The following is a 25,524-nucleotide window of genomic DNA, read 5'->3' on the forward strand; positions in this document are numbered from 1 at the left end:
TATTTGTATTTTTTTTTAATTTCTCATTAAAATTCTAAAAATATTACAGGTGAGGATTGTTTTTTGTCCTCTGCAGTGGCTGGGGAATGTTAAGACACAGTGGCAAGTTTCAGGTGGTTAAGTTTGTAGGACCTTTACCTTGGGGTACTTGGGTGTCTGTTCCAAGACCAGGTCGTATTTGCCATTATCTGGGGGAACTGACTTTGATTGCATTCGATCCAACACTTGCACTACACTTTACACTAACTAATGTATGTTACAGGGAATTCTTGGTATTACACCTAATGAATACATCTTATAAGAGTTCCAGGCCTTAGTTCATAAGCAACAGACCTTCAAAAAATGGGAGACCGCTACTATTGGCTAGGTCCTCAGAGTCATAGGAATTGGTGTTAAAAGTGACTCATCTGTCTCTCATTTAGTTTTATAATGGGGTCTTTATGTTGCTGTGTGATTTTGTATCTTTTGATTGTTCTCAGAATTATGGTAAGAGAAATGCTCCAAGTGTGCTATGTTTAGGGACAGTAGGGAGAACAGATTTTTGTAAGCCTAAGAGAAGTAAACCATCTTTTTAAAACACAAAATTAGGATCAAATTTGGGAGAATAAATAGAATCTTAAAGGAGTTTGCTGTTTGTGTTATTGCTTAATGGTTAAAGTTTATGCCTTATTGCTGATTTGACTGTGGATGTAATACTTTAAAAAAACTTGTACAAGGCATAAAAACAAATCGGTATCGTTAATTTTTTCATGGAAAAGAACTTATTAAATTTTTTGGTACTGGTCACACAGAACCGTTCTCATTATTAGGTGATGTCATCGTTATGGCTATTTGAAGTTTCATGGAAAAGTGAGATTAAAACAAGGTTACTTTACAATAACCTTTGGAGATCTGTGCATAGCATTGTCATAATATACACAGACTTTTTGAAGATTCCTTTTATATTCCACCCTATTTATACTTGAGAAAGTTAGGTAGAGTGGCTGAGCAGTGGTATTTATGTTGGTAAGGTTTGTGTAGTTGGGGTCACGTCAGACCTTCACATGATTGTGTACTCATATGGGAGAACTGAATACCAATCTCCGCAACCAAAAATGACCAATGATTTTCTTGGAAAAAGCCCTAGTGTGGTCTTCTTTTTTCCAAGGACTAACGACCCTACTCCCCCTGGCTTACATGAGCATGTTTCTAATTTAGAATATTTTACTGGTTAGCTCTGATTACCTGAATCCTTCAGGTTGTCCCGGGAAGGCCCAGGTGGAGGCAAATTGATCCGCCCACCTTCCGTGGTTGCTACTGCTATCGCAGTGATAAGCCATGGGACCACATCATGGATGTTAATCTTTTGGACTTTGGGGAGGGTAGAGAGAGGCGGGATTGCTTTGCTGTGATTTATAAAGTGCTGTCAGTAATAGTAGTGTTTCAGTCATCTGATCCAAGACCACTTTTGTCCTTTGTAACTTAAGCTTCGTCCTAGAAATTCTTTCATGGTCACTTCTTCCCAATATAAGTTGTTGAGTCATTCATCCATACATAGGGCCTAGGTGAGAAAACTTTTTGAGTAAGGCTGACTGAACCTTTAATACTAGGGTGTAAGAAGGCTAGTTTTGAATGTAAAATTAATAACATTTTAAAACTTTTTAGTCTTGTCAGTTCCAAGTGGGTCCCAATACTGTTTTTAGGTTTCCTGCTAGAACTACCAGAACGAGGAGGGTTAGGCATAGCTATGTTTTTAACAACTGAAAGAGAGCACAAGGGCCGTGTTTCACACTAAGCCCTTTTGATTGTATATTCTTGTCACTAAGAAATCCAGCAGTCTTTAGTTGTGCATTCCAGTTATCCTTAAAAACAATAACTGAAAGAAGACTTATTTTTGAGTACCTACTGCGTGCCAGGTTTGTCAAACAAAGGAAGCCCTCTCTTATATGTAACTATAAGATTTGCCATCTTCACCTGAGTAACTTGAGCTAGTGCACATTCAGTATAAAGCTACTAAATGGCATTGGGAAGTGCTGAATAAATTGAGAGAAGCTGAGGAGTTTCAGTACATTTTTAGAATTCATATTTAGATAGACATACCCTTTTGGAAAAAAAAAAAAGAAAAATCCACCCCCCTCAGAGGTGGGACAGACCTTTGTGATTTAATAGATCTTTGTGATTTTTTTTTTTAAAGTAGGTAAACAGACATGAGAATTCCTTAACAGATTTTTCATTGTTTTATGGTTTTACTGTGTAATTAGCATTTAATTGTTTTGGATATTCGAGGATTCCATTAAGTTAACATTATATTTGGACAAAATGGAACCAAATTAGCTGTCTTTTTTTCTTTCATGTGTAATTAGAAGTGAAAGGTAGAGGTTCTTCCAATTCAGCAGGCTAGCATGCAGGCAGCTTACAGTTCCCCTTCTCAAGTACCTGTTCAGTCACTTGAGATGGAAGTGCTTATTTTTGATACTGAGTTCCTAAAACTTAATGGTTTTACTAGTTGATGATGTTTTGAAACAGCATGTGCTGATTGCTAAGACTGCTTTAGGGAGTTTGCAGTTTTCTGTGTTGCACTGCCAAAGAAAGCGTAGTGGTGGTTATATGTATATTTATAGTATATATGTAGAAATTCATTTTTTAATTCCATTTTCCATGAACTTTTTTTTCCTTGAGAGGCAGAGAGACCAAGAGGTAGAACACCAATCTGCTGAGTCATTCCTCAAATGCCATGTAGGTCAGGAAGGGATAGACTGGAGGGCCAAATCCTGTCTCATGTGAGTAGCAGGGCCCAGTTATTTTTCCATTGCCAACTCCCTGTGTCTGCTTCAGTAAGAAGCTTGGATCAGAATCGGGACGGGGGGGGGGGGGGGGGGGGGCCAGGACTGGAGCCCTGCTGCTTCGGGTATGTGGTGTGGGTGTATTCACCCAAATCTTATAGCCTCTAGGCAGAATTCCTTCCCCATGCATTTAACTGCAGTGCACGTCAGTTTCCGTGGCATAAGATTTGGATTTCCCAGACTTAATTCCCCTTGTTCTACATCATCTATCCTTTCAAGCAGGTGGCCTGTGTTTATGAGAAACAGTACTACATTTTGACTTGAGCCATGAAACATGTCTTAGCAGGAGCTCATGCTTGTTAAGCTTGTGCTGTGAAAAACTAGTACATAGGTAAGTCTAGATTAAACTAGTTTAGGCCTTCTTGTATTTTAATGATGGGCTGTATGTTTTTCTGTTGTGGAAAAGGTCAGTGTATTTAAAAACTTAAACTTTGGGTTACCGTGTCCATAGCAGTGTATGAGCATCCTTTGTAGATTAGATTTGAAAACTCCAGTATTCGAAGTATAGGAAATGCATCAAATAAATCAAAGTCTTGGTTATATTTTTGTATTTGTAAAGTAAAATTTGCTTAAAATGGTTACTGTACTATTTGTCATTTCAATAAAAATATTTAAACCACAATGAGTTATTTTCTTAGTGTCGGTGGTGGAGTGCCACTGGGGTAGAGCTTGTCACAGTAACTTGGGACTGATGATCCAGGCCACACACACTGCATTCCCCTTGCACTCTTCCCCTGTGGTGTGCCATGTGTAGGGATCCTGGAGTTGGAACCTGAAGACTGGAATTCAGAACTTGTCCCTCATTGATATGTGTCGTTCATATCTTTGGAGACTTCTCTTTCCAAACAGTGTTGGTTTTGCTGGCTTTCTTCCCCTCAAGCTTAACTGGAAGTCAGTTTTCTCTGACTCATACCATGCTTACTGCTTATGTGATGCTATGCAATGTAGTGTCAGCATCTTAACTGGAGCTTGCTCAAAATACAGCAATGTGTATGTGATACAGTCAAAGTTTTTGCAACCATTTTATCTGAGTAAAAGTCAAGTCTGGAAGGAGTTTCTGAAAATTTTACTGCCTCTGGGCCCCTACCATTACAATTATAAAACAGCCATTTTAGAAGGAAATGACGGGCCCGGCACCGTGGCCTAGCAGCTAAAGTCCTCGCCTTGAAAGCCCCGGGATCCCATATGGGCGCCGGTTCTAATCCCGGCAGCTCCACTTCCCATCCAGCTCCCTGCTTGTGGCCTGGGAGAGCAGTCGAGGACGGCCCAAAGCCTTGGGACCCTGCACCCGCATGTGAGACCTGGAAGAAGTTCCTGGCTCCTGGCTTCAGATTGGTGCAACACCAGCCGTTGGGATCACTTGGCGACGGAAGATCTTGCTCTCTGTCTCCTCCTCTCTGTATAGGTGACTTTGTAATGAAAAATAAATCTTTTTAAAAAAGGAAATGATTACCATTTGGCTATCATCTCCTATTGGAAGCAACTGATAGTATACCTCTGTGTCTGTTAATTGATTTTCTATGAATAAAATAATGTGAACTTCTGTGTTGCTGCTTCAATTTAGCATGCTTTCAACATGCGTATTGTAGCCTGTATTAAGCCTTCATTTTCAATGCTCAGTAATCCTGCTGTGTGGATTTCTCACGTGTATCCACTCATCCTTGGATGAATGTTTAGGGTTCCCACATTAGAATTACTGTGAATGAGGCTGCTTATTAACATTTGTATGCAAGCTTTGGTGGACACATGTTTTGGTTTCTCTTGGGTTCTAGCTACAGAGGCATGCAGTCCCTTGGTCAGATGGCCACATTGAGGCAGTGACGGCGTTTTCTCAAAGTGGCAGCATCTTGCACATTTCTGCTAAATCAAGTTCAGTTTTTAGCGTCTACTTGGAGCTACTAGTAAATAGCAGATACTTAAGCGTGTTTAACAGTACTTCTGGGAGGGGAGGGTACTCCCTAAACACCTTGCCCCTTTGGGACACCAGGAAGGCTGATAGGCCCATAGTGGTGTTCAGGGCAAGTGGCGGGTCCCCAGCGCACTAAGGCCTGGTCATGAGTTACTACTGGCGGCCTGGGCCATGCCACGGCTGGGGCTGGAACGTGTGCCCTCTGCGTCCTCTCAGGCTCGGCTGAGCTGGGTACCAAATCCCCAGGGTCAGAAGCCGGGCCTACCCCCAGGAGGCGGTGGCCGCGACCACTGGAGGCGGGGGACCAAGGCCGCGCCCCCACGCCCGTCCGGCTGGCGGCCCGCCCCGAGCCCGCCGAGGCTCTTCCGCGCCGGCAGGGGCAGCAGCGGGAGCGACGCGGGGCGGAGCGGCGCGAGCAGCCAGGAGCGGTCCGGCCAGGCCCGGCGTGGCGGCGACGGTAGCGGAGCGGCGGCGGCGGCAGCGGCAGTAGCAACGCCAGAGCCCGTGGGCGCCGTTTGCGAGGCCGCCGCAGGCGCCAGGCCGCAAAGCAGGGAGGCTTGAGGTCTGGAGGCCGCCGCTGCCGCCATGCCGCTGCTCTTCCTCGAGCGCTTCCCCTGGCCCAGCCTCCGCACCTACACGGGCCTCAGCGGCCTGGCCCTTCTCGGCACCATCGTCAGCGCCTACCGCGCCCTCAGCCAGCCCGAGGCCGGGCCCAGCGAGCAGGAGCCGCTAACGGCCTCGCTGCAGCCGGGGGCGCCCGCGCCCGAGGGGCCGCTCGCCGAGGGACCCGGGGCCCGCGACGTGGCCCAGTACCTACTCTCCGACAGTCTCTTCGTGTGGGTGAGCGAGGCGGCCCGGGCCCGCGGGGCAGGAGCTGCCCGGAGTGGGGCGTGCAGGGGTGGGGGCCACCATATCTCCCATTATTCGTGGGGTTGGGGGCGTGACGGCGCCCAGGGGTCCTATCTTCCCGGGACCGGCCAGCGTGGGCCTGGGTGTAGGGATGGGGGCGGGGCCGGGCCGCGGAAGGAGAGGGATGAGGTTTGGAGCTCCGCGGGTGGGAAGGAGATCATCCCCCCCACCACACACACACACACACACACACACACACACACACACACACACACACACACACACACACACACGGCAAGGCCGAGTTTGGGGCGGTGGTTCGAGGAAGGGGGACCTGGAAACGGAGGTGCGGCGACAAGAGGGTGGCTTTCCCAGGGACATGGGGAGGGAGCAGGGCAGGGGGGCAGGGGCAGTGGAAGGAAAGCTTGAGGTGTGAGATCGGGATTTCTGTGGGGCCCTAGAGGCCCTAGAAGGGCAGGTTCTAGGGGAGGCGGGAGGCCAGAGGCCGACACGCGCTTCCCCGCGTGCTGGGAGGTGCGGGGAAGTTGAAGTGCTTTTCGCCAAGTGTGGTGGTAGTAGTAGCCAGCAAGGATGAAAAAGAGGGGTGCCGAGTCCGGGGCATTTGAATGGGTTGTGTAGGGAGAGAAGCAGTCTCCATAACTTTTTCTTCTTTCTTTTTTAACCATTTAGTATTTGTCCTGTCTGGGCACTGTTTAATATAACAAAACCCAGACAGCCCGTGCTCGCTTTCCTGCTGCTTTTACCTGATGATTCATGACCGTTCCCTTTGATGTCTGAACGCAGCAAAAACATTACGTAGGGAAGGGGCAGAACGAATTTCTCAGGTTTTATTTTTTTGGGGGGGGGATCCATTTTAAAACAAGGCTTCCACTTGCCTGCTCCCCTTCAAGATTAAGCAGCATTTCCAAGGTGTAAATGCTGGTTTCATTCAAGAGAGGATTGTTTTGACCCACGGTTGTTTTTGTTTTTGCTTTTGCTTACCTCAGCCTTTGTGTTTTCTGCCTTCTTGTAGACTCTCACGGTAACAAGAAAAGTTGCTCCAGGATTTAGTCTGTTCCTTGGGTTGACTGTGGTGTCTGGTTTCCTTCTTTGGATTTCTCATTTAGGTTGAAGAGGAGGCTGGAAATGACTTAAGTCATTAAAATTCCAGATTTGTAGGGTGATATGCAACTCATTTGTTATAATTATTCCCACCGTGCTTCATCAGGAAGCGATGGGATTTATGAACTCTGGGGGCTGTAGATTATGCCCTGATGTAGAGCTTAATAGAAGGCAGGGAAAGGTGAAGTTTTGAAGAGAACTCGCATCTGTTTTGCGTGTTTCAGGTAGCAGGTGAACCACTGAGTGGTGTGAAGGGTGCTTTAACCAGATATGAAGATGATAATGTAGTCTTTTGGTGTCATTTTTTTTCCTAAGTCTAAGATATAAATAGGCCTTTGGGAAGGAACCACCGTTGTATTTATGTAAAAAACACAAGTATTATTGAATGAATCCTCCCTCCCCACCCCGCAACCCAAAAGTCTCTTATTCCTAATTCCGAGGTTATTGTCTCTCCACGGGGCTTCCATGTGTCTGTGCTTCCTTGCCTTCTCAGGCCTCCCTGTCTGCCTAGGAGTGCTCTGCCACTCGCTGCCTGTGCCTTAGCAGTGCGGTGGTAGGCACACTCCCCAGTGTGGCCTGGCAGATAACGCCTAGACGGAGCTTGCTGGGGACCTTTGTCAACAAGGTTGCTCTGCAGCCCTGCTCATGATACAGCTAGGGCCAAGGGAGACAAACAAACAAAAAGTGATTCCTCTGCCGGTTTGCAAATCCTACTAGCTCTTGTTTACAATAGTGCCACCTCTAAAACTTTGTGTAGCGCACACGTTAGAATAATATGGGAATAAATTCAGTTCAAGAACCTTTCAAAAGTGCTCTTTTGGGCACTCCGGAGGGCATGGCTACAAAAGACAGGTTGCCCTTGGGCACTCCGGAGGGCATGGCTACAAAAGACAGGTTGCCCTTGGGCACTCCGGAGGGCATGGCTACAAAAGACAGGTTGCCCCTGCTCTCAAAATGCTATGGCGAACATGCAGCTTGACAAGTGATGATAGATACATAAACAAAACAGTTTGGAGGAGGAAAGAAATTCTGCCTCCCAGAGCTCCCAAAGGAAGGTAACATTTTGAATCGGGTCCAGCATGGGAAGATGGAAAGGGCCTCGGGCAGTGAACAGTATCCCAGGGAAGTGAAGTGCAGTGGTGGGCGGGGGGAGGGGGACAGTGGCAGGCATCTAGAGAACTGACCGAGACTGGGTAGTGATTTTGCAAATCCTTGGACTGTTCTGATTTAAGAGGGAGGGAGTGTAAAAAGGTGAAGGGAAGACCAGAGGTGACAAAGAGGTGGAGGAAGAGGCTGTGCTGTGAGAAGAAAGGAGGTGAACCACACCCCTTTGAGGGCTTATACCTCCAGGTGCTGACCCCCGTGCTAACATTGCCTGTGACTAAGGTTGTCCAGCCTTGGTTTGTTGACTCATCCATCTTTCATCAGATGGTGAGAAAAATAATGTGGGATTTCAGAACTGGTCGTATTAGTAGATTCTAAATTTCAAGGCAAAAATTAATTTAAAAGATAATGCATAAGAGCCAGCACAGCAGTGTACTAGGTTAGGCCCCTTCCCAGATGGGAGCCAGTGTGAGTCCCAGTTGCACCACTTCCTGTCTAAGTGCCTGGGAAAGCAGTGGAAGATGACCGAGTGTTTGGCCCCCTGCCACCTACATGGGAGACCCCAGAAGAAGCTCCACGCTCCTGGCTTCAGACTGTCCCAGCTCTGTCTGTTGTGGCAATTTGGGGGTATGAACCAGCAGTTGGAGGATCTCTCTGTAAATCTGCATTTTAAATAAAAATGAATCTTTAAGAGAAAGAAAGGGAAGGTGATGCATTTTCAGGGTATAAAAGTCCAAGTTCAAAGTGATGGCTATTGAAAAGCCCATTGCCCCTCCTCCCTGGTTCTCACCCACCTCCACCAGAAATGAACTTTACCAGTTTCCAGTAATTAGTGCTGGTGTTAAGTAGAGGACATACACAGAGTGATCACTGGCACAGTTTGCATCTTACATGCTGCACAGATGTGTACTTCTCTGTACTCTTCCTATTTTGCACAGCAGAGGCTAATGGTGACATTTCTGCACCTTGCTATTTGAGAGAGCGCCTGCTGCCATCACTGGTTAGCTTCCCATGTGGCCGCAGTGGCCTCAAGGTGGGGCTGAAGCCAGGAGCAGGGAATTCAATCTGAGTCTCCCACGCCAGTGGCAGGAACCCAGTTACTCGAGTCCATTACTGCCTCCCAAGGTGTGCATTAGTATGAATCCTGTTAATCCTGCTAACCCACAGACTAATACACAGGCATTGAATTCCTAAGCTAAGAACTTGCCCTTCTGAAGGTACCTTGAATTGGTCTTGACTTTTCAGTTATTTAAGGGTTCTATGAAACTGCTGAGTTGGTTCTACAGACATCATTTGTATTCCACTGAATAGATTTGTTGTAGTTTATTCAAAAAAGTGTCCCTGATGGACATTTGTTTTCTGCTTTCCTGCTACTAGACACAGTGCTCCAGGGGACCCTTATTTCTGCGTGCAAGGCAAATTAGCTGTATAGAGCAGGCAAAATGAAGGTAACACACGCACTGTTTTCTCAGTGGATAAAGTGATGGTTCAGTGTGGGCTTGCCAGGAGAGTGCTTTGATAGGATGGTTGAAGGTGAGGTTTGTCCCACAGCTATACGGATGCAAATGTCTGGGCCAAAGTGTTGGAAGAATATTGCTGGTACTAAGAGGAATCTGCTTTGGGATTTATTTCTATTATCTTTAAAAGTTGTAGCTCATTCAAAAGAGACTTCTAATCTTCATCCACAGATGCCCTGTAGCAGCCAAGTGTGGGCCCTGTGGGAGCCAGGAGCTGGGAACCCAGGAGTTGTCTCCCCAGTGTATGACAGGAACCTGAAACACTTGAACCATCCTTTGCTGATTCCCAGGTGCACGTTAGCAGGCTGTTGGACTTGAACCCAGCTGTTGTGATACAGGAAGTAGATGTCCAGTTTGTGCCTTAATTACTATGCCCAGTGCCTTCCCTTGGATTTGCATTTGAATGAGGAAGGTTTAGATTGTGTGTTTATTCAGTATTTGAAATGTTTTAAGCTTTTATCAACTGAGGTAAGGAGGTTTATTGCATGGTTATTGGGATGGCACAATATAGTATATTTTCTTAAAATACATTTTAAATATATTTTTAAAAAATATGCTTTGTTGGGCCCGGCGGCGTGGCCTAGTGGCTAAAGTCCTCACCTTGAACGCCCCGGGATCCCATATGGGTGCCGGTTCTAATCCCGGCAGCTCCACTTCCCATCCAGCTCCCTGCTTGTGGCCTGGGAAAGCAGTTGAGGACGGCCCAAAGCCTTGGGACACTGCACCCGTGTGGGAGACCCGGAGGAGGTTCCAGGTTCCCGGCTTCGGATCGGCGCGTACCGGCCCGTTGCGGCTCACTTGGGGAGTGAATCATCGGACGGAATATCTTCCTCTCTGTCTCTCCTCCTCTGTATATATCTGGCTGTAATAAAATGAATAAATCTTTAAAAAAAATATATGCTTTGTTGACAGTCTTGATGCATGTTTTAATTATTTCCAGCCCATTGTAGCTTTGCTTTTGTATAAAGTTCAGAAGATTTTCTCTCTCTTTTTTTTTTTTAATACGATAATGTCCTTTCTGTTGTCAGTATTTCTGGTATCCAGCTTGTTTGTCTTTGGCCATACTAAGTGCTGAGTCTTCTCTCTACGTTAAGATAGAAAATGTTTGTGGGTGATGAGATCAGGAGAGACTTTCACTTTTTGGGAGGAAATTAAAGATATGAACTTTAGTGTCTTATTTTAGAACTTCAAAACTTCTATAAAAAAACTTTAACGAAGAACTTGTAAATAACATATAGTTATTGTTTTCTGACCCATGGTTTGTGAGAATGATGTTTAGAAATGTTTGAGTGATTCTGAATTCTATGTCCTTGTAGTCACCCACTTAGCAGCCTGCCTGGGTTGCTGTTGGCTCACAAATTTTGTATCTTAAAGATTCTAGAAGGCCTTTGAGTTCAAGGTCCAAATCCCCCTTGTTTTTCTAACCTCCCATACGCGTTGGGCAAATGCTAAATGTGTTGCATATATTTTTAAAATTCATTTGCCTGCATGCAAAAGCAGGAAGAGTTCTCTTTAGAATTTATGTCTTCTTCAGCAAGCTGAGGGATATTTGGTTGATTTAAAACGTCCTGTTTGGCTGAGGGATGTGGCATGAGGAGTTGTGGTTTTGTCTTATGACATTTAATTAGCACGACTGTCGTGATTGGCAGATGTAGAGTGCAAGGAAGGTGAGTGTTTTTGATACTTATCATCTTAAAGATTAAAAGTCTCAGATATGTGGAACATGTTAAATAAAGCTGTTACCTAGGGAGCCACACATTAGGGGTGTAGGATGTTTTAGCTAATTAGGTTAGGTTTTTTCCTCAGTTGTTTGAAAGCTTGAAGGACCAAAATGATTTCTTTTTCCAGTAGAATATCTTTGTTTCAGTCTTTTAAAAAACTTGATATGTACTTTCTTACCCCATTAGGCAAGCAGAATAGAACTAAACAGTGCCATCTGTTTGTATTGACTTAGGACTGCTCTTGCATGTTCTACAGAAGGGGTGGATGATATAAGGGGGACGTAAAGAAATCTTAGTGGGCGTACTTTCTTGAATTATTATTGTTGGTTACCCTTCATTTTAAAAAATTGTTTACTTTTAAAAGTAAGGAAGGAATAACTTGTGATGAGTTGGTGTCCTTCCTGTGTGAATCAGAGCTTGATGTAACCTTGACATTGAGTTGGATTTCATTTGCCCTTAATAAAAGTCCTCTTGACCGTTGTATGTCAAGGTTTTTGGCTTTTGGCTTTTTCGAAACACTCAGTTTTTTTTTTTTTTTTAAGATTTATTTATTTTTATTACAAAGCCAAATACACAGAGAGGAGGAGGAGACAGAGAGGAAGCTCTTTTGTCTGATGATTCACTCCCCAAGTGGCCGCAACAGCCAGTGCTGTGCCGATCCGCAGCCAGGAGCCAGGAGCCAGGAACTTCTTCCAGGTCTCACATGCGGGTGCAGGATCCCAAGGCTTTGGGCCGTCCTCGACTGCTTTCCCAGGCCACAAGCAGGGAGCTGGATGGGAAGTGGAGCTGCCAGGATTAGAACCAGCGCCCATATGGGATCCTGGCATGTTGAAGGCGAGGACTTTAGCTGCTAGGCTATTGCACCGGGCCCGAGGCACTCACAGTTTTTAAACTGATTTCCGCAGCAGTAATGTGGTAATCCATGCAAACCTCTTGGTCAGAAACAACCTTCTCTTCCATTTTGTAAGTGTTAACATTTGTTTTTAGCTGTGAGATTGATCTCTTAAGTAGTTGAAAAGACAAGTTTTCTCACCAGCTGTTAAAATCTTGGTTTTGCCTTGGTGGTCCAGGGTTACTTTTTCATTTCTCAGCTCTTCCTGGGACTTAGTCATTTTTCTTGTTTTCCCTGATCTCCCATCTCATGCCTCAGAACCTGTGCTTCAAAGCTGACACCAAGCATGGAGACCATTTATTGTTTGATTGGTAGATTGCCCCTTGGCAATATGTGTGTGTGTGTGTGTGTGTGTGTGTGTGTGTATATATATATATATATATATATATATATATATATATATATACACATACACTTAATGTTAGCTGATTTAAACTTTAAAATGCATATTATAAGCATATATATCTAAGCATGTATGTGTATGTATGTGTGTGTGTATATATATAGAAAGAGAGAGAGAGAGAATGTGAATGATCAGTTCTTCAGGATCTTGTGAGGTTTTGAGGACCTGAACCCCTCCACCTGTACCTCTGCCTCCTGTGTGCTAGCAGGGTAGGATGTTTGGTTGCTGGCTTGTGCTACTCGTGATAACTTCAGTTCCTAAAACAAATTTCAAGACTGTTGGAAGCTTTTTTTTTTTTTTTTTAAATATTTGTTTGAGTTACAGAGAGATGTCTTACCTTCTCTGGATTGGTCCCCAACTGACCACAATGGTCAGGGCTGGGCTAGGCTGAAGCCAGGAGCCTGGAACTCCATCCTGGTCTGCCACATAGGTGGCAGAGGCCCAAGTATTCAGACCATTTTCTGCTGCCTTCTCAGACGTGTTAGCAGGAGCCACATCAGAAGGGGAGCAGCTGGGACTCACACCAGTGTCCAGATGGGATGCCAGCATCATAGGCAGCAATCTAATTTGCTGCACCAAGTACTGGCCGCAGAATGATCAGAAACTTAGTGTGGGCAGTGATGTTCTTGGAAAGTACCCACAGTTTCCAAGGCATATACAATTTTATACTTCAGTGCACAGTTTACATGCAGTTCAGTTAAGACTAACCAGTTGGGGGTCTTCTGGAGGACATGTATAGGGGCAAAGAACAATGAATTGACTGGTAAACTGGCGCATCTCCTCCCCATCCCTCATACCAACATAAGTGTGCCCCTCTAATGTTGCTTATCTTTCACTGGTTGAAACTCTTAGTCATTAGAAATGATGGCTGAACTCCAATTAATAAAGTTTTAGAGCTGCTTTTATTCTTTCTGTGTGAGAAAATAAACTTCCTTTCTTTGCTGTGTGTGCAGGTGCTGGTGAATACTGCTTGCTGTGTTTTGATGTTGGTGGCTAAACTTATCCAGTGTATTGTGTTTGGCCCTCTTCGAGTGAGTGAGAGACAGGTAAGTTCAGAGGTTCTTGTGATCAGATTATTTTTTTTAAAAGTCTGTTTTAATTTCAAACTTAGAGAAAAGCTCCATGAATCCAGACTCACCAGTTGTTTATGTTTTGACCCATTTGTATGTATATATACATATGTAAGTTGTATATATCATAAGTTGTAGGTATCATAAGCCTTTTCCCCGAAATACTTCCATATTATTGTATTTCTTAAGAGCAAGAACATTTTCCTATGTAACTACAGAGCAGGGAACAAAATCAGATTTTTAGTATTGATGAGATACTTTGATCTACAGTCCATATTTACTGTAGCTAAGCTGCTCTCAGTATTGTTCTTTATGGCTATTTCTCCCCCATGACTTTTAAAACAGATTACTTAATTTATTTGAAAGGCAGAGTAACAGGAAGGAGAGCTTCCACCCTCTGTTTCACTTCCAAAATGCCTGGAAAGCCAGGTCTGGGCTTGACTGAGCCAAGAACTGGGAGCTTCAACCAGTCTCCCACACAGTTAGCAGAGGCCCAGGATCTTGGACCATTATTACCTGCTGCCTTGGAAGTGAGTTAAGGAAGCTGGATTGGAACTGGTCCTCCAGTGTGGTATGCTGAAATTGCAGGTGGCAGCTTAACTTGCTATACTGCGATGCCAGCTTTCTCCCCATGAATTTTTAAAATATTCTTTTATTATTTTATTTATTTGAGAAACACACACAGAGCACTAATATCTCCTATTCACTGTCAAAATGGCCACAGCAGCTGGAGCTGGACTTAGCCAAGTGTTGTAACTCAAGTCAGGGCTTTTATGTGGGTGGCAGGGACTCAGCTCTTTGAGCCTTCACTGCTGCCTTGCAGAGCTACTTTGCAGGAAACTGGAGTTGAAAGCAGAGTTGGGAATTGTGCAAGATCACCCCTGGATCTTTGCCTGCTTGGCCTATGTGGCAGGTCATAGGAGCATAGCACACCGTGTCCCTGGGAGAGTCCCCTGGCAATGATCTTGGCACACCAAGACCTCAGCCTGACACGATTACTGGACATATAGGCAAGAGCAGTGGGCTACACCCCAGGCTTCCTTCTCCTTACTTGGATGAGCTGTGCTAGGACTTTCTTGATAGCAACTATGAGAAGTCGGTGCTGTTCCGCATTACCTGCCAGCTATACGTAGTGTAGATGGCCTGCAGCTTACCTGCCAGCCACACGTGATGGACGTGACCTACAGCATGACTGCAGGAGGATACAGAGAGATAGAGCTGCCTTAGAGCCAGTTATAGTGCTGTTGCTGGGTGGGAGGGTTGCTGGGAGATGCCCTTCTGCTTTCCCCTTTTCTCGGGCTATATAAGATCGTGTTTGCTTTGCAATAAATGAGCATGCTCAACCAGATTGTCTCTGGTGGTCCTTGCTGAGGAGCACTGTTGCCTCATCCCCTTGATGGTTGTGGGGGCCTGCTGGTCCACAAGGGACTCAGACCCTGCACTCTGATGGGGAGGATGTGTGTCTCAGGTCAGGGCTTTAACTACTGGGCCTGGATGTACTTTGTTGTAGAGTCGGGGATTTGTTGTAGTTTGAAGGATCGTGAATTTCACAACCAAATATGGAATCTTTCCTAAGGGAATTTATTTATTTATTGAGGTAGTTTTTCCCTGTGGAAGAGTATATTGACATATAGTTTAAGTTAAAAATTAGATTTCTTTAGATTGTCTGGCATTTGAGCATGACTCAGAATGGCCATAGGGTAGAGGATTCTTCAATAAAAAATTATGCCATAAGTACATTGTATGGATTGGAAGGTCCCCAGGGATTTTGGTGGGTAGAGTGTAGAGTAGTGTGTATTAAATTAAAAATTTGGAACTGGCCTTCAAAACCACAAAACATTATGCTTTAGTGAAACGTAAGAACAAATCTGTATTTTATTCTTATCTCAACCCAATAATAAGACACTGAATTCTATCACGTTAAAAGTACAACAGGAACTTGCCTGTATTTTCAAAACAGAGTGTTCTAGGCTTTTCTTATCTACCCCTTTCAACTCAAATACTCATTTATAAAATCAGCTCGGGCCCTTGTCTCATCTTGAGCTAGAATGTGGTCACTCTGTGGTTGAGCCCTTGTCATAAGCAGAAATATTTTGTTTTCCCAGAGATTTTTGATTAGTGAATATTCAGCACTTTTCAAAAGTATTAACGTCAGAGGTCCAGCAGATGGGTTCAGTAGAACAAAGTGTTCTTCTGCAGATATGAAAGCTCTTTTTCTCTCTCTCAAGTGAAAGGCAGAGACAGAGAAAAAGAGCTTCCATCTACTGGTTTACTCCTCAGCTGCTTGCAGCAGCCCTCGGCTGGGTCAGGTTGAAGCCAGGAGCTGGGATGTCCAGTGCAGGTCTCCTGCCTGGTGACGGACCTAGTCACTTGAGCTGCCGTCTTCTACTTTCCAAAGTATACACTAGGAGGAAGCTGAAATTGGGAGCCAGAGTCAAAACTGGAGCCGAGGTGCTGAGCTCATAGCAGCTGGAGGCCCTGATGGTGTGGTAACCGCTGGACCACATGCCTGCCCCAAAACTCTTTTTATTACTTCTTAAAATTCTAAAATTTTCTTTTCAAAATTTTGATTTGTGGGCCAGGAATTGATCAGCCCAAAGGCATTTAATTATTCATGGATGCATCCAGCACTCGATCAGTTTATTTCTTGTTTTCCCAAAAATTTTAGATATTACTTGGAATGAACAGAAAGCATAACCTTGGGGGTATTTCAGAGGTTTTGACTTTACTTAAGGGTGAGCATAATGGGCTTATTTGTTACTCAACTCTACTTTGGATTTTCCGAGTATAGATCATATTTTTTTATATTGTTGTCTACTGGCTTGCATTATGATTCATGTTACAAGAAACATTTGTTAAGAACCATTTTCGGGGCCCAGAAGCTAAAGTCCTCGCCTTGCACATACCAGGATCCCATATGGACGTCGGTTATAATCCCAGTGGCCTTGCTTCCCATCCCTGCTTGTGGCCTGGGAAAGCAGTCGAGGATGGACCAAAGCCTTGGGACCCTGCATCCACGTGGGAGACCCAGAATAGGCTCCAGGCTCCTGGCTTTGGATTGACATAGCTCCGACCATTGTGGCTTCTTAGGGAGTCAATCATCGGATGGAAGATCTTCCTCTCTGTCTCTCCTCCTCTCTGTATATCTGACTTTGTAATAAAAAATTAAATAAATCTTAAAAAAAAAAAAGCCAGTTATACAGAGAGGAGGAGGAGACAGAGAGGAAGATCTTCCATCCGAAGATTCACTCTCCCAAGTGAGTGCAACAGCCGGTGCTGTGCTGATCTGGAGCCAGGAGCCAGGAACTTCTTCTAGGTCTCCCACATGGCTGCAGGATCCCAAGGCTTGGGCTGTCCTCGACTGCTTCCCAGGCCACAAGCAGGGAGCTGGATGGGAAGTGGAGCTGCCAGGATTAGAACCAGCGCCCATATGGGATCCTGGTGTGTTCAAGGCGAGGACTTTAGCTGCTAGGCCACAGTGCTGGGCCCATATCTGGCTTTCTAATAAAAATAAAATAATTCTTTAAAGAACCATTTGTTTAGCACTGACATGTTTGCTCTATAAGGTTAGGAAATAGAATAATTCTAGAGGCAAAGACAATGAATATCTGAAATGCAGGAAATAATAGAGCAAATATTAAAACCTTAAGTGGAGTTTTAGAATTTTTTTTTTTTTAATTCTTTAAGCACTTGATATGTACTCTAGCACTTGTCTAAGCACTTTACTTTTACTAGCTATTTAACTGCCCCCAAATTCTGTGGGATGCATGCTTGTGTTATAACCCTTCTTATAGAAGGGAAAACCCAAACACTGGAACGTTACATGACTTTTCAAAATCACACAGCAGTTAGGTGATAGAAGAATCAAAACTGTGGAACAAACTGTTCTGGGTTCACCTTGTGCTATCCCTGCCTCAGGTCTAAGAACAGACATTCACCAAGGATTCCTAGCTGCTTTCACTGAGGAGTGATCAGAAGCCAAGATCTGCATTAGCTCTGTGCACGCATTACTACTGATGTGTCATTGCCCTTGTGGTACTCAGAGTTAGGAAATAACTCTGATTTTCCTTTCCAGTTTATTTTGTTCTCTACATAAAAAGTATACAGTCAAGTATGTATAACCTCAAAATAAACGTCTAAGTTGCTGTGTTGTAAATCTGTATATTTAGTCTAAATTACTTGTTAACTCAGTGGTTTAAAAAGATGTACTTATTCACTTATTTAGAGATCTGCCACGTGCTGGTTCATTCTTCAGATGCCCACAGTAACTGGGACTGGGCCAGGCTGGGGTCAGGAGCCTGGGATTCAGTCTTGGGTTTTCCCTGTGGGTGGCAGGGACCCAGCTGCTTCAGACATCACCTGCTACCTCCCGAGGTGAGCATTGATAGGAAGCTGGAATCAGAAGCCGAGCTGGACTCTAAGTAGGCATTCTTACTTGGGATCTGATATCCATTGCTATGCCAGAACCTTTCCCCCAGTTTTTTTAATTTAAGACATCATTTAAAATTTTAATTTATGTGTTTATTTTGTTTGTTTGAGAGAGGTAGAGAGAGAGAGAGATCCCAGCAACAGCCAGGGCTGGGCCAGGCTGAAGCCATGGAGCCAGGAACTCAGTCAGGTCTTGCGCATGAATTATCTGGGTGTCACCTGCTGCCTCCAGCACTGCAGACTAGCAAGTAACTGGGGTTTGGAGTGGGAGCTGGGTACTTGCACTCAGGGACACCAGTTTGGAATGTGGATGTACCGACTACTATCTCAACTGCTAGGCTAAATGCTTCCTCCAATTTTATTTCATATTTTTAGGGTTTGCTGTTTGTTTTAATTTTACTTTTTGAAATTTTAAAATATTAACCGGATTCAAAATGTATATAAAACTGTACTTAGAAATTCTTCCAGGCACTGGCACTGTGGTGTAATGGGTAAAGCTACCCTTTGAGATGCCAGCTTCCCATATGGGCAACAGTTCATGTCCCAGCTGTCCCACTTCTGATTCAGCTCCCTGCTAATATCCTAGGAAAAGCAGCACAAAATAGCCCAATTGTTCGGGGCCCAGGCACCCACATAGGAGATCTTATGAAGCTCCTGGCTTCAGGCTGGCCCAGAACTACCCACTGTTGCTTCCTGGGGAGCAGTCCAACAGATATCTGGAAGATCTCTCTCTCTCTCTGCCTCTTCATCTCTCTGTGACTCTCTCAAATAAATATTAAAAGAAGAAGTCATGCTTCCGTTCTTACACTTTACCTGGTTTTGTCCCATCACCCCATATATCTTGAGAATACAGTATTTTAGTATCTGGGGAAGGTAGAGCCTGCTTGTTGCCCCATTCCCAGGGTAGTAAAGATTTTTAAAATGGAAATTCCTCAGTTTAGGGAAAGAGCACAGTTAGCAATGCTCAAATGACCAAGTACTTATTGCCTACTGGAAGCCGTAAAAACATTTATGAGCTTTGATTTGATGATGCTGATTTAACAGAAATGCATGCAAAGATATTCATTACAGTTCTTTCTGAATGGTGACCAGTGAACAGGTTCCCACGTCCTGTAACCATTACAGTGGTGTGTTGGTATACTCAGACAATATTCATTGACAGAGGCAAGTTTCTAACAAAATGTACAAAAATGTACAAAATGTATAAAAATGTACAAAGAAGGCAAGCAAAAATGCATACAAATGTTAAGGCATCATTTTTATGGGCTTGCAAATGGTCTTTTTTTAATCTCAAGAATACTTTGCAAAATTAGAGTATAATCTTTTCTACTTTTTAAGAATCCAAAGAACAGAAATATTAAAAATGATAGATTTTTGCCATTCTTAGTGCATTAAGTATGAGGTATTTTTATTTGCTAATATAAAATATATAATACACTAACATCACTGCCCTTTTAATGGGTAAAATCCCATAGCTGATCTAGGATTAGGAATCAGATTTCTGTTTGAACATCTCACCTTTGTCTTCAGAGGGTTTCTTCCTTTGCTATTTTCCTGTGGGTCAGTGTTGGAAAGGAAAGTAGAGAATATTTCTTCCATAGAAGCTAATTGTTGGGCCCGGCGGCGTGGCCTAGCTGCTAAAGTCCTTGCCTTGAACGCGCCGGGATCCCATATGGCCGCCGGTTCTAATCGTGGTAGCTCCACTTCCCATCCAGCTCCCTGCTTGTGGCCTGGGACAGCCCAAGCCTTGGGACTCTGCACCCGCATGGGAGACCCGAAAGAGGTTCCTGGTTCCCGGCTTCGGATCGGCATAGCACTGGCTGTTGCAGCCACTTGGGAGAGTGAATCATCAGGCAAAAGATCTTCCTCTCTGTCTCTCCTCTCTGTATAACTGACTTTGTAATAAAAATAAATAAATCTTTTTTTTAAAAAAAGAAGCTAATTTTTGTAACTGTAACTTTATTTACTGAGTTTAGTTGATGGTATTCACCTTTATGAACATTTTTCTTTTTAGCACCTCAAGGACAAGTTTTGGAATTTTATTTTCTACAAGTTCATTTTCATCTTTGGTGTGCTGAATGTCCAGACAGTGGAAGAAGTGGTCATGTGGTGCCTCTGGTTTGCCGGACTTGTATTTCTGCATCTGATGGTTCAGCTCTGCAAGGACCGATTTGAATATGTGAGTTTCTAGTCAGGCTCTTTGCTTTAGTCATGCCTTGGCTGGTTTGTTGTGTGTAATGTGAAGAAGCCACAGCAGCATGGCTCAAGGGAAAGACTCCTGGACCAGGTAACTGCTCCCTGTTTACTGTGAAGGTTTCTACAGCAGTGGGGGGATGTAGAATCAATGTTTTCCAAGGATACTTCGTCCCAACCACTTGTGTTCCATTATAGCCACATGGTTCAGTTCACTTACATCTTCCTCTACACTTTAGACCAGGGCAGTGCTTGCCTCATCAGTGCTTCTGGGGCCCAGGTAAATGAACCCCCATGGCTCTGCCCCTCCGTTAAACCCACTCCAGGGCTGTAGTTCCCCACTTCACCCAGTCTTCATGGACCTGACGGTCATTCACCCTCATGGGAATTCGTCTTATCCTCAAAAGCTTCATTCCCTTTGCAGTTGAACTCCCATCGCTGGGCACAAGCAGGAACTTCTGACCTTCCAAACTGGTTTTTCATCTTTACAAACCACCTCAGGACTGACGGCTCTAGGCCCTCTTTACAGGCAGTCAGTGTGTACCTGGTGACATTTCAGTTGGTCTAATCCTGTTAGACAACAAAACACAGCACTTTCCTGAGTCCTGTTGATTCTTAGAGTTGTATACATTGAAAGTTTGCTTCTAGGTTTATAATCGCAGTGGAGTAGGGTCCCTATGAATATGAAGTGAAACATATGGTGTATATTGTTATATTTAGATCTTTTTTTATTTATTTATTTTATTACAAAGTCAGATATACACAGAGGAGGAGGGACAGAGAGGAAGATCTTCCATCCGATGATTCACTCCCCAAGTGAGCCACAACGGGCCGATGCGCGCCGATCCGAAGCCGGGAACCTGGAACCTCTTCCAGGTCTCCCACGCGGGTGCAGTGTCCCAATGCATTGGGCCGTCCTCAACTGCTTTCCCAGGCCACAAGCAGGGAGCTGGATGGGAAGTGGAGCCGCCGGGATTAGAACCGGCGCCCATATGGGATCCCGGTGCTTGCAAGGCGAGGACTTTAGCCGCTAGGCCACGCCGCCGGGCCCGTTATATTTAGATCTTTAAATATGAGGACCAACACATATCTAGGTCACTGAAGATGTTTGATCATACAGTAATGGGATGGTTTTCTATACTCACAGCACAGATGCCACAATTGACCTAGAGTTCTCATTGAAGTTTAATACTACCATGAGTTTAATACTACCATTTTGTCTGTTTCAGCTTTCTTTTTCTCCCACAACACCGATGAGCAGCCATGGCCGAGTCCTGTCTCTGTTGATTGCTATGCTGCTTTCCTGTTGTGGGCTGGCTGTCGTCTGCTGCATCACCGGCTATACCCATGGGATGCACACCTTGGCCTTCATGGCTGCAGAGGTAAGGGGCTGGACACAACATCTGCGCTCTGTGTATTTTCAAAGAAGCCAAGGTACAATGGACAGGTTGTTTTCACCCGGGAAGTGATGAGTAGGTATTTGGTTTTTCCTTTTAACAAGGAAGTTTAAAAATTTTTTAAAATAAATAAATAAATAAAACAAGCTAGGTACTAATGTTAAATGCTTTTATGTTATTGTTGCTACAAACTTAATAAAAAATTATGGTTTTTCCCAATATTTATGCAGTTCTCACTTTATGCCAGAGGTCGTCGTTAACATTTTCCCTGTATTTGCTGCTTTTGTAATTCTGCTTTATACTGGGATGTTGAGACGTGGAGAGCAATGAGAACTGCAAGAGGCTGCAGAGGGCACGAGGCACGGGCACATCCTCCCGCTCCATACTGGGAGGGGCATTCTCCTCCAGGTGTCACGGATGGCGGGTAGCTAGTCCATAGAGCAAGGGAAACATTATTTTGGAGGGAAAATATTTGAGCTATATGTGGAATTTTAAACTTTAAGAAGTTTGTGCTGTTTTAATTAAGCCTTTCTGAAAATACTAGTTTTTATGGAAATTGGAAATCTGTGTTTTTCTGTACCCTTAAGTTCAGTCGCTGTGTTTGCTTTTTCCTCAGGCTACAGGTAAACTACTTTTATTTTATACATAATTGCTATTATTAACTTCAAGAATGAAATGCCATGGTCTTCTCTTAGTTGAAGTGTCACTTTTCCTAGTTTTAGTTACCCACAGTCCAAAAATATGAAATGGAAAATTTTAGGCATTTGTAAGTTAAGTTTTGGCCATCCTTAGGAGTGTGATGAAATCTCTCACCTCCTTTGACCTTACATTCTGTTCTGCCCCATCTTGCCTAATCTTGCCCAGGACATGGGTCTTCCCCGGGGTCATCGTATTCACATTATCTGGGCTGCTTGCCTGATGGTCACTTAGTAGTCACTGGGTGATTAGATGCACTGTCACAGTGAAAAAGTGAGCTATTCCTAGGGTCTGGTGCTGTCCCCGTTTCAGGCTGCAAGGGGAATCTTGGAACACATCCCACCTGGAGGAGGTAGGTGTCCTATGTTAGGTATACCGAAGCTAATTTGTTACTATCAAAACAAGCTTAGAATCACTAATTGGGGATTCTTCAGAGCAGAATTAAAATTTATTTGCATTCTAGTCTTCATTTCAGAATACAACACAGTTTGAATAAAATTAGAAAAATAAAGTTTAAGTACTTATACAAATATTTCCAATTCCTGCCTAATAGTTTCTGCATATACAAGGTAAACAAATACATTTTCTCTTGAAATAATTGGCTTAAAACTATATTGGCATATTAATTTGTTTTCTTTGTATTCTTTTATATACTTATAATGACATGTTTACTTCTTTTGATTCTCATTTAACCTTCAAGTAATATTTTGCCAGCCTTTTAAAAAATCATACATAAAAACAAATTATACCTATAGATCATACTGTGTCACATACTCTTTTTTTTTTTTTAAAGGTTTATTTACTTTTATTGCAAAGTCAGTTATACAGAGAAGGAGGAGAGACAGAGAGGAAGATCTTCCATTGGCTGATTCACTTCCCAAACAGCCATAACGGCTGGAGCTGAGCCAATCCGAAACCAGGAGCCTCTTCCGAGTCTCCCACTTGGGTGCAGAGTCCCAAGGCCTTGGTGGCCATCCTTGACTGCTTTCCCAGGCCACAGGCAGGGAGCTGGATGGGAAGCAGGGCTGCTGGGATTAGAACTGATGCCCATATGGGATCCCAGCGCATTCAAGGGAGGATTTTAGCTGCTGGGCTACCGTGCCGGGCTTGAAAGTTTTTCTTAATATTGATTTCTAGAATATAATTTTTTTTCTAAAAAGCTTGTTAAAATTTTTAAAATTATTATTTTTTTAAGATTTATTCATTTTATTACAGCCAGATATACAGAGAGGAGGAGAGACAGAGAGGAAGATCCTCCGTCCAATGAATCACTCCCCAAGTGAGCCACAACGGGCCGATGTGCGCCAATCCGAAGCCGGGAACCTGGAACCTCCTCCGGGTCTCCCACACGGGTGCAGGGTCCCAATGCATTGGGCCGTCATCAACTGCCTTCCCAGGCCACAAGCAGGGAGCTGGATGGGAAGTGGAGCTGCCGGGTCCAGAACCGGCGCCCATATGGGATCCCGAGGCTTCCAAGGCGAGGACTTTAGCCGCTAGGCCATGCCACTGGGCCCTTTAAAATTATTTTTTAAAGACCTTCATTCTTTTCTGGTGGATAGGGAGACCAGAGTGTCATGAAGAAAGCAGGTACCCTAACTAGGACAGTAGTACGTCAACCTTATATCCATATGCATATATTTTTAATTTTTTTATTTTGTTTGAAAGAGATTTTCTCTCTACTGAGTTGGTCACCAAATGCAGGCTGAGCCAAGAGGCTGAAACTTAATCCAGGTTTCCTATGTGGGTGGCAGGGATGCAAACACTTGAGCTGTCACTGCTGTCTCCCAGGGTACACAGTAACAGGCAACTAGATCAGAAGCAGGGAAGCCATGGTGAAGCAGGCCTTCCGACAGGGGAGGCAGACATCCCAAGTGCTGACTTCACTCTTGCACCGAAGCTCACTCTCCAGAACTATTTTGGGTATATTATGACTAAGTAGTCAGAGACCTTTCTAGAGAATTGTTTATGGTGGGCTAATGCCATATAAAATAGAAACGATGTTCAGACTACTAGGATGAACCTCAGAATAGTAGAAGGCATCCCTTGATGATGGGCAGGTGGAATTGATCATCATCTATTGATAGCAAAAGGCTCAGTATAAGCTGGGCTTGTGGCTTATGAAATTATTCCATGGAAGTATGAAGCAGAAGACATAAAATGATTTGTGAACTTAAACAGTCTACTTCTTAAGTGAACTGAGTATTTGTCTTTTGCAGTCTCTTCTTGTGACAGTGAGGACCGCTCATGTGATTTTACGGTGAGTAGAAATCTGGGAGAATATTAATTGAGGTCTGGTCAAACAAATGATTATAAAAGTAAGGTATGAAATATGTAAAAATGTGACTGAACTGTATAACACATTTCAGCCAAATCCTGTTGTAAGAGTAAATTGTTAATGATTCTTTGCTCCTGTGTTTGGCATCTGTGTTGCAGCTATGTTATTCACCTCTGGGACCTCAACCACGAGGGGACCTGGGAAGGAAAGGGAACGTATGTCTACTACACGGATTTTGTCATGGAGCTCACACTCGTGTCCCTGGACCTCATGCACCACATTCACATGCTGGTATGTTTCTCAGGCCGAGCACTCACGGAGGCCAGGGACGTCCCAAGGCAGGACCCCTGCTTGGTGCATGAGAAAGAGTGAGTGCAGCCTTGCCCTCTCTCCATTTGCGCTTGCTGTGTGCAGTGAGGCAGGGTTGCCTTGGCTGTTGCCAGCTCAGGAGGTGTTTATCCCCTGGGAGACTTGGTCAACTCTGAGGACCAAATCAGCAGGTAATTCTAGCGCATGAAATGAAGGGACTCCGTGCCCCATCATTCCTAGGGCTTCTGCTGCTATACTTCTAGGTAGGAGTGAGAAGTTGTGTTGTCATCTACTTCCTGGGTTCGTAGAATTTCTGTCTTTGTAATTAAAACCAGAATCCTTATACTTAATTCCTGCTGCTTTTTCTGTTTACATTTTACTTTGGTATGTGAGAAATTACATTGTTGAAAATCTACTTCATTGATTAGTGCTTTTAAAATGGTCAGAATCCACATAGTTGGTTAGCAGTTTAATTATTAGCCTGTGAAGATACTCTTCAGGGGTGGGCATTGGTACAGTAGTTAGGCCAGTGCTTGTGCGTCTCCATCCTGCATCACAGTGCCTGGGCTTGACTCCAGGTTCTGTTGACTTCCCGCTTCATGCTTGTTCATACCTGATGGCAGCAGGTTATGGCTGAGGTGGTTGGGCCCATTCCACCCATTAGAGAGACCCAGACTGAATTCTGGGCTCCGGATTCTGCTTGGTGAGCCAGTGGGTGTACAAGTTCTTTCTTTATCTGCCTTTCAAAGAAAAATGAAAATAAATATTTATAAAATAGCATTTAAAAACTTGCATTAGACATACCACATTTTCAGGT

The 25,524-nt window shown here is 44.1% G+C and overlaps 1 protein-coding gene across 1 annotated transcript in view; it reads left to right on the forward strand.

Annotated features, from left to right (window-relative positions):
• The first annotated feature begins 5,086 nt into the window (after window positions 1-5,086).
• Window positions 5,087-25,524, forward strand: part of AMFR (autocrine motility factor receptor) — a 41,663-nt gene continuing 21,225 nt past the window's right edge. Inside the window, exons 1-6 of the mRNA XM_058673990.1 lie at window positions 5,087-5,571; window positions 13,293-13,385; window positions 19,852-20,016; window positions 21,260-21,412; window positions 24,340-24,380; window positions 24,557-24,689. Of these exons, the coding sequence (XP_058529973.1) occupies window positions 5,317-5,571; window positions 13,293-13,385; window positions 19,852-20,016; window positions 21,260-21,412; window positions 24,340-24,380; window positions 24,557-24,689 (840 nt within the window). The 5' untranslated portion in view covers window positions 5,087-5,316. The remainder of the gene's footprint in view (window positions 5,572-13,292; window positions 13,386-19,851; window positions 20,017-21,259; window positions 21,413-24,339; window positions 24,381-24,556; window positions 24,690-25,524) is intronic.

The sequence above is a fragment of the Ochotona princeps genome, chromosome 16 (assembly GCF_030435755.1).
Source record: "Ochotona princeps isolate mOchPri1 chromosome 16, mOchPri1.hap1, whole genome shotgun sequence".
NCBI classification, from domain to species: domain Eukaryota; kingdom Metazoa; phylum Chordata; class Mammalia; order Lagomorpha; family Ochotonidae; genus Ochotona; species Ochotona princeps.